This window comes from Hippocampus bargibanti, linkage group LG03 (assembly GCF_051943395.1).
Source record: "Hippocampus bargibanti isolate YZ-2025 linkage group LG03, ASM5194339v1, whole genome shotgun sequence".
NCBI lineage: Eukaryota > Metazoa > Chordata > Actinopteri > Syngnathiformes > Syngnathidae > Hippocampus > Hippocampus bargibanti.
The window spans coordinates 11,270,850-11,280,905 of NC_142736.1; the positions used below are offsets into that span (position 1 = coordinate 11,270,850).

General features: G+C 40.5%; 1 protein-coding gene across 1 annotated transcript in view; it reads right to left on the reverse strand.

Moving 5' to 3' along the window:
- Nucleotides 1–8,226, reverse strand: part of LOC148900316 (uncharacterized) — a 29,599-nt gene extending 21,373 nt beyond the window's left edge. Inside the window, 2 exon segments of the mRNA XM_088991955.1 lie at nt 2,438–2,575; nt 8,074–8,226. Coding sequence (XP_088848081.1) covers nt 2,438–2,575; nt 8,074–8,132 — 197 coding nt within the window. The 5' untranslated portion in view covers nt 8,133–8,226.
- Nucleotides 8,227–10,056: the final 1,830 nt, after the last annotated feature.

The following is a 10,056-nucleotide window of genomic DNA, read 5'->3' on the forward strand; positions in this document are numbered from 1 at the left end:
CTTACACCTAGGGACAACTTTGAATGTTCAATCAGCCTGCCATGCAGGTTTTTAGAATGGAGGACGAAACCGGAGGGTCCGGATAAAACCCACATAAGCCCCGGGAAGAACATGCAAACTCTACAGAGGGAGGACATAGCTGGAATTGAACCCGGTACTTTTTGCACTGTGAATTCAACGTGCTAACCACTTGACTACTGAGCCACCTTAAAAATTGGAAACACTTCACAATTGTGCATGTCATTTGCGGGGAACCAAACTAATCTTGTTATTGTTACAATTTTTTTATGTGTGTTACCAAAGTAACAGAGGTTTGATACCAGTTTAAATAAGACTCCTTAATGTTTGTGGGCAATTCTTTGGTCGTCCGTCGCAACATTTTAACGCTGAACCGAACCGAAATCATATAAACATCCAAAATTACTACTTCAGATATTGAGGGGATATTTTTTCCTTGTAATTCTGTCCAGAAATTCTCCTTTGCGTGGGATTGAAGATATCCAACTGAATTTATGCACGCAAAAAAATCATAGGTTTAGAATAAAAATATCAAATATCATTAAATGATATATGATTGGTAGCACACAAATATCACTTGAACTGGTAGGCCAGATGTTACCAACAGATTTAAGATATCCATGTGTATGTCTGTGTAAATTCTCAGTCGTACAGGAGTGGTCCATCGATGAAAAGGTTTCTTCAGCCGTCATCTGTACTTCTTTGAAGGTGTCGGACGTTTCGCTTCTTATCCAAGAAACTTCGTCAGCAAACTAAAGTCTTACTGGTAGTTTAGGCCCTATATATATATATATCCCTACTGTCCAGACATGGCGGTGCCGGACTCTGCTATGATAGGTCCCTGCTCTCAGGTTGGGGGGAGCAGAGGACTACCCACTGCAGCTGCTCCACTGATAGTTCCTGTCGTTCTGACTAACGACTGGCCTGATTGCCCACTTCGACCGGTATCACCTCATCAGTATTACTAATCCTATGTTGCCTAAGCAGGCTATTGTATGAACGATCCAAATTGAACCTCACCCTACCAAACCGGTTTAATGAAGGATTTAGTTGTTTTATGAAAATCGCTTCTTTTACTCCCCTTTCAAACCATCTATGTTCTTTCGCTAAGATTTTAACCTCATTGTCGTCAAATGAGTGGTTGCTAGCTTTTAGGTGCATATGTACTGCCGATTGAGGCCCACTAGGATTATCCCTCCGATGTTGATAAAGTCTTTTTGAGAATTTTTTTGTCTCCCCAATGCACTGTTCTTGACCATTTTCATTTTTACAATGTATTGAATAAACTACGTTACTTTGTTTTCCATTTGGCAGCCTATCTTTTGGATGCACTAATTTTTGCCTTAACGTGTTTATCGGTTTGAAATTAGTAGGAATTTTGTGTTGCCAAAGGACTCTTTGTAGTTTTTCAGAAACTCCTGCAATGTAAGGTACTGCTACTCCTCTCCTTTTTGTATCTTCAGAATTTTTGGTTTCATTCCCTATTCTTTCTTTCTGACATTTGTTAAATGACCACTGAGGATACCCACAGTTTGGGAGTGCTCTCCTGATATGTTTTGACTCCTTTTCTCGACCTTCAACGCTTGTTGGTATTAGTTTAGCCCTATGCTGGAGGGTTCTGATAACTCCTAGTTTGTGTTGTAAAGGGTGGTTAGAATCGAAAAGTAAGTATTGGTCAGTGTGCATAGCCTTCCAAAAGACTTCTGTTTTTAGCGCTCTGTCCTCTTTTATAATTACTTTACAATCCAAAAAGGCTAGTTGGTTCTCTTTAATGTCCTCTCGGGTAAATTTAATGTTGATGTCTACCGAGTTGAGGTGATCTGTGAAGGACTGAATTTCTTGTTTTTTAATTATGACAAAAGTATCGTCCATATATCTAAACCAGTGTCTAGGTTTTGTCCCCGGGAAGGATGTGAGGGCCTGTTTCTCCATCTCTTCCATGTACAGATTAGCCACTATGGGTGAAACTGGTGAGCCCATAGCACAACCATGAATTTGTTTATAAAATTGCTCCCTAAATTGAAAATACGTAGTATTAAGGCAGATTTCCAATAATTGGCAGATGTGGTCCGGTTTAAGTTTGGTTCTTTCATACAGAGAAACGTCCGCCAGCAGTCTCGTTCTCACCACTGAGACTGCTGCTGGGGTTGGGACAGATGTAAAGAGAGAAGTCACATCGTAAGATGCCAATGTTTCCTCAGGTTCCAGTATGAGGTCTTTGATCCTTTCTACAAACCCTGTGGTGTTGTCTATGTGATATTTTGTGTTACCAACCAACGGAGCTAAGATAGTTTTTAAATATTTGGCTAATTTAGAGTTAGCATGTTAACAAGGTGAAAGATTATTTATAGCCACTAAATGATTATTAATGAAGAAGAAAGGTGTGATCAATGAAAAAATAAGTTGCGTCCAGTCTTACAATCCTGAAGATATTGGTCGATTTTGCTGGTGAGTCCCAGACAGACTGGTCTGTTCTTCTCGCTGCCTCTCCCTGGTTCTCCTCCTGCGTTCTCGCTCCACCTCCTCTGCATCCTCAAGGCTCCGCTGTACCGTCACCCTGCACAAAGCAATTGCAATTGCATCCTGAACATTTTTCTTGTTTCTAACTACAGGAGAACATCAACAACTCATGTAAAGGATTACGGATGATCTATGGCCACGGCCACATGTGGCCCCCACCCAACTTTGCTTCAGCGGCACACGTGCTGCGGCTGACACCCGACCCCCACCTTATGTGGGCCCCCACACGGCCGACCTCCTGACTAGGCCAGCAAAGGAACGAGCGTCTGGTATCCTCTATGTGGTGTCCCCTTTCATCTACCTACTTCTGGGGCCACTTTTGTTTGAGGACATACATAGGGGTGTGGGTAGTGCACTGTCATGGCTTGTGTTTGTTGATTTTGCTTCTGATTGGATTTTAGTGATGCCGCGCTTTCCTTTTGGCGCTTTTTTTCCATGTCTGTCTCATTTGGTTGTTTTGTCCACCTGTACTCATCATCCCAGTCCGTTGGGAAGAATTCAATTTGTATTGAATTCTTCGCTTTCTATCAATATCTGTCAGGTTATTGCCACCGAGATTGATTCGTTACTTGGTGTTGCCTGGCAGGTGAACCCTACACAGAAAGGCCTGGCGGTTTCAGACCTCAACCCTGTGATACCTCATCATTTTGAGATGAAATACTCACAGCTGAAAATGGCAGCTTTGTTCGGAATGCAAGTTGCAAATGTTTAGTCGGTTCTTTTCACAAGCTAATATAATGGCACAACAAACTAAAAGAGGGAGATGATATTGAACAGGTCATTTGAAGCAAAGCTTCAAATGACTTCTACTGAGCGTATTTTACAAAGATTCCACCGCACATAGATATATTTTACGTTTAAAGACTCGCGCTGAATATTCAGGAAGTCTTGTTTTTGAGTTGGTGACGATAACTACCGTGACGTCACGGTAGGTATCATCACTGACCGAGAAAGCGACACACAATGTATTTTGGGTACTTTGTTTGGTCTGAAAACTTCGTGTTGATCCGTGTTGATGGCGAAATTAGAAGGAAAACCCATAAATAATGCAATGGTGAATCGTTGTGTGTTGCACCAAGACTACTATGTATTTGATACTTGCTGACACAAATTCCCAGCAGACAAATCAGCCCATTTCCAATGGAGCTTGGGCGCCATCTTGTGCATTTTCTGGGACGCTACATTGGTGTCATTGACGGCTCGAATTTATATGGGAGGACTTCTTTAATCGATTGCAAACATTAATGCTTTCCTCTTCAGAACTATTTGAATCATATTCATAACTGGGTGAGTAACAAGAAAGCATCTCCGAATCTGAAGCCATCATTGTCGGCTGTCCTTTAATCCTACAAATCCAATCTGTTGACTTTAAACCGTGATACAGAATTATTAATTATTAATTACCCCCAATGGGTAGTGTATTTTCAAACTTTTTCCATATAAAAGATGCACCTGTATAAGGTGCACATAAAATGAATGGCAAAAGTTTTCCAAATCTAATATATAAATATATAAAACTTTCCCAAATATAAGGCGCTACAGTAGAGGCTGAGGTTACGCACTACTTCTTCTCCAGGGGGAAATGGAGTCATGGCTACTGACAGTAGTTGCGAGACCTGTTGTGTCTCAATATTACTTCACGTATAAGGTGCACCTGCGAATAAGGAGCAGGGTCATCTTTTGAAGAAAATCAAGACTATTGGGTGCGCCTTATACACCGGAAAATAGGGTACTTGTGAAACTACGTGATCTGGCACTAGATTTATTCACATCTTATACATCTCCTGGTGGTAAGCTAACTCTGTTTATGGATCCTATCAACACCCCTGCACTGATCGATCCAAGGCCTTTCCTCAAACCTGTATATTTTTTCCAAAATGGTGACACTCTAGATGAGTCAAACAAAATTTAGAACGGGATGAAATCATTGATCAACCATTTCCTCCATGGTAACTTAATCAGTTCCTAGTAGCGAAGTCCTTGGTGAGCCAAATGAGTCAAACATGCTGTGGTCATTATGCTGTGAGGTGACCTAGATATTATGATTGACTTCAGCCGAGCTGCAAGTTGAGGCTATATTTTTAACAGGCGTGAGTTCACAGCGAGTTAATTTGATGTCTGTCAGCACTGTTGTTGTAAAGGCAGCAGAAAAAAGTTCAACTTTTGATTGGACTGTCTGGTGCTGATTATTTAGTAAATTGAAGTAAATGGAAATGTTGGCACTGAGTAGGATTTACAATTGGTTTGGGTCTATGTCAAGCAAAAAGGCATAGATCTGAATGAATATCTTGCTTATGATCTATTCAAAAGGGTGCAAGCACAAGCCAGGTTCTTGTTCTGACCGTGTGGATTAAATTTTCATTTTGTGGTGTAAATGAGACCATGAATAATTCTTGCTTCCACCGTGAACTAGTTACTAGTTAGTCACAGGAATCCATACAAATAGAAAAAAACAGTCACACTCGTATTCCCAATGTCACTGAGTGAAAACAAAACACACTTGTAAAATGAGTGACCCGTTATCAGTCATTGATTTAGGCAATAATGGACAAAGCCACTTTTATTCTTCAAGTGAAGTGACTCAACTCGAATGGCGACATTTAGAGAAAATTTAGAAAAAAACTGATTTGGGTACAAGGCAGATAACCTTCAGTTAAACCGCTCCAGATGATTGCAACATTACGTTCCTTGCTACAAGAAGAAGCTAATCCCTGACAGTAACCCCTCCAAGAAATACTGTTTATGAAGTTGTGAAACCTAAATGTGAACGGCATAAATAGGGTATTAATCGTTTAGGGTATTAATCGTTTTGCAACCACGACAAGAATTTTGCAACCACGACTTCAAATGAAGCAAAACGTTAACATCAACTGTACAAGAGAAAATAATTTGTGCAAGTGCATATCATGCAGTGGTGTGGGGGTGGACGTTGAATGCAGCTGAGCAGGAGGGAGTTCAGAGATTCTGCCAGATGATGTCATTGCCATAAGGGAAGTTGCAACTATAAAAGACGACATTGAGCCGAGAACAGAGTGAAGTCACACACATTTTCCACTAAAAAGTGAGGATACGAAAACCTCACTGATAATGAAAACCATCGTGGCTGTTTTTACAATAGAGTGCCAATCGAACACAATAAACAAGCAAGAAGTCTGTACTTGAGCTGTGCAATATTTGAAAAAAAATGAGCATTCATCAATAAAAGTATTGTAGTGCCTTGATGTTTGGTGAATTTTACTTCAAGGCAACTGTCGCAGGATTCTAATGGGCGAAGCAGTCCCTCTCTTTTTCAGCTCTCCCGGCTGCAACACACCTAATTCAGATGATCAGATAATCGACCAGCTCGAAAGCAGCATAAGAACAGATTATTTGAATCAAATTGCTCCCGGGAGAGCTGGGAAACAAGCACGACAGGGGCCCCTGAGGACCGACGTTGGAGATCCTTGATCGAGCCAAACTTCTTTTTTCCATATCTTTGTCCCCAGCGCAGAAACGTTTCCCAGCTGACTTTGGCTGAGAGGCTCAGCACACACTGGATTTGTTACCAGGCTGTTGCGGGGCAAATAATTATGCACAATTATCCACACTCACGTTTATGACAGCGGACATATTAAGAGTAATTTATGAAACAGACATGCAAGGTACTGGGCTGCGAGAGTTGACCAGGTTTCATTTAACAAAACGGTGTCCCTGAGTAGCACTTAACTGCAAACATCAACCATCGAAGGCATGGGTCGGAAACCCGCGGCTCCTGAGAGGCCTGTGGTTCTTTTACCCTTATATTGTAGGTCTGTGTGGGTCGGTAAAATACATTACAAGTGTCTGATTAAAGTGTTATTTGTCGAAAATACGGATAGCTTCTATGATGTTTGCTATTTGTACTCAGGTGGCAGTGTCGCTATAGAAATACTGTCAAGATGATGAAGGAAGGAGAAAAGCTCTGTAATAGCGAATTTCGTGAGTTTTGGATCGGATTGGATTTACCTTTATTAGTCTTGCAGTGGATAAATTTACATTTCACATTTCAAAAGGAATTTTACCAAATAGTGTTGTGCTGTTCAAAGCCTGTGCAGAAAATACAGCGATTGGCAAACACTTATTTTACCTCTGTCCTTTCTTCAGACTTCAGGCAGATTTGACAGGTGGCATGACTAGCGACCCCAAAACTGCAAGATATCTGTACAGTCTGACAATTTACAATGTAAATTCAACAAACCAACAAACACATATGTTTATTGGTTTGTTGAATGTCCATTGCAAATTGTAGTATTGTGATCTCAAAAGGTCAGAATAACATTCTTTACGTATTGGATTGGATTGGATTTGCCTTTATTAGTCTCGCAGTGGATACATTTACATTTCACAGCAGCAAAGTGATGAAAGGAGTGATCACATCACAATCGCTATCAACCCGGCAAATGTAATCTGTCTCTCTTTCTCTCTCGCCCTCCTTCCCCCTCTCTCTATCTCGCTCCGACTCCCCTCTCCTCCTGCCTCTCTTTCTCCTTCCCTCCTCTCTCTGTCTCTCTCCCTCCCCCTGTTCCCCCTCTGTGTCTGTCTCGCTCCCTCCCTTCCCCCCTCTATCTCTCTGTCTACCTGTCTATATATTTTTTTCAAGATTAACCTCATTTCAAACTAAATTGGTGGCTCCCAGTCTTGTCTTTTTAGGGGGAAACTGGGTATAAATGTTTATGTGTAAAAGGTTTCCGACCCCTGGTCTAAGGGGTTATCTGTGTCATTGCGTCACAATCATATTGTCATTTTCTTGTTTATTTACGTCACAGCTAAAGACCAACAACAAATTCTGGCCTAGACAACACATTACAAAACATACCTCATTTTAGGCGGCGTCACAGAACTTACCTCCAGAGGGCTTAAAGAGAAACTAATTTTATATAAGACTTCAGAAAGAAGAGCATGTCCCAAATATCCAAATAACATCACTCAGAAATCAACACTAAACGATCTTTCTTGTCTTATCTGCGTTTTTTTTTAATCATACTTTTCTTTACATTGCAAGCTTGTGGAAGTTTCAGTAACTCCCGAAAGAAGAAACAGTGCTAAACTCATGAATTTTGAATTAGCAGATGGAATGATGTAGTTGCTCTTTGGGTGAATCATAATACAGTTGACCTCTTCACCCTGTTTTGCCCTGATGTTGGATATCTAGTCTCTGTTCATGCTTAGTTTTCGTTTAAGATGTTCAAGAACACACACAAACCGCAAAATGAAGGACCCCTTTCATTTCATTGTGATGAGAAATAGCTGCAATATAAATCAGAATAATTTAAAATACCCCCCAAAAAGCATGATTTGGTAATGTATGTAGTCAGATATCAATGTCATTCATCCTCAATGTTTTTGGTGAGAAAAAAAAGATACAGAACATGATAATAAATCACATTTGTTTCAATAAGACGTAGCTTTTGGAAATTATTTTTTCAAAGAAGTGATTGAAAATAAGACCACACTATACTTTAAATCATGCTTTAAAACTGTTATGCTAACAGCACAAACAATCTATATTTTTCTCACTGGATGAGGTTTTGCAGGAGCTGTCGGCTGGAGCTTCTTCTTTTCATGGACTCTGACATGGTGGACTGGACCCGGTCTTTGTCCTGATATTAATTGTAGGCCTCCGGCTTATTTCCAGGTGCAGGCTCAGGAGTTTTATTCCTCCAGTTGCTCCTTTCGTCCTTCACTCAACTCTGTATCTGTAGCCCATCATATCAGGCCTTTATGTTCAGCAAAAGTCCACCCCTCCCTCTCTGAGTTTTCCATCCCAGTGTTGACTGAGCCCAACCTCCCGAAACAACAGGGGTCACGTGACTCTCCCAAGAGGATTTGCAAGAAGAACGTATTCCAAAAAAACGATAATCACTAGGCATGCACTGTATACATTCGAGCACATTTGGAATATGTTTGGAATGGATTGAGAATGTTTATTTCTTCCCTGATCAGTTATTTTAGAGCGGAAATGTCTGTCACCAAATAAAATGTTACTTCAAATGCTACAGTACAGAAAAAAAATCTGCCTTTTACAGTCTCTCTATTTCATTGTTGTACTATTGACAATGTCATATGGTATAAAAAAAAAAAAAATCCTCGTCTCACCCACCATGGTTGGTGTCTGTCCCCATTTCAGCTCGGGTCCTCTACCAGAGGCCAGGAAGCTTGAGGGTTCTGCGCAGTATCCGTGCTGTTCCCAGCACTGCGCTTTTCTGGACCGAGATATCCGATGTTGTTCCCGGGATCTGTTGCAACCACTCGTCGAGTTTGGGGGTCACTGCCCCAAGTGCTCCGACCACCACAGGCACGACTGTCACCTTTACCTTCCAGGCTCTCTCCAGCTCCTCTCTGAGCCCTTGGTATTTCTCGATTTTCGACAGTCTCGAGATATATATATATATATATATATATATATATATATATATATATATATATATATATATATATATATATATATATATATATATACACTGTAATGTGTTCAAGAACAAATTGGTGATTCAGTGTCAAATGATACATTGACCTAAAATAATAATAATAATAATAATAATAATAATAATAATAATAATAATAATAATAAAAGCCACGTTGGAGAAATTCTTTTTGGGTCTAGTAGAGTATGTATCTTTCTGATCTTATTTTCTCCAGTAGCAGGAAAGAGAGAAGTGGAACAGATTTCCAGCTCACACAGATGCACATTATGTCACCCAAGCATTTCCAGCCAACACTTATTTACACTCAAACATCAGTTTTTTTGCTTGCTTGCGAGCCTACCGAAATCCCAGAGGAACTTGAAACACTCAAATTCATTCCGCTAAACAGTTGCTATGACAACACTCCCACAGTAACACAATCTGACAGTTGGAAAATCTCAATCTGAACCTGACAGTGGACAGAGCCGCTACCTCAACCGACTCCGCACGCCCCGCTCCATTCCCAATCAATGTGTCATTTCCAACAATTTTACTAATGTCAAAAGTTCATTACAGACATTAAAAACTTCAGAATATTATTTTGCTTTTGGGTGTTTTTTTTCTGTGCACGGTATATACTGTAATTCACTACCACTTGCTGATCACAGTATACAGCTGTCAGATACAACCCATCCCCTCACCCCACCCACTTTCCAAAAAGAGCAGCTTCCACGATTGTTGGTGTGAAGGGTAAGTACGGAGTTTCACGAGTTTATCAGGGTACCAGCTGTTACGGGAATACCGGATATATGTGAGGCTGCGGAGGCCCACAGTGCATAACATGCATTCCGTTGTGCCAATTAAGAATGGTGATTGTGTTTTCCGACAATAAAACATAATCAACATCAGAATAATACCATAGGAAGAGAATGTGCAGATTTGATGAGAAAACCTCAGTAGTAATTTGCAGCCAAATATAAAAATAAACTGCCTACGCTGTGACTATACAGTACAACAAAAAACATCCAGAAGAAAGATAAGTGTGTTTTACAGAATGCAGGGTTGGAGGGTGAAAAAAAGACCGCAAATTGCATTG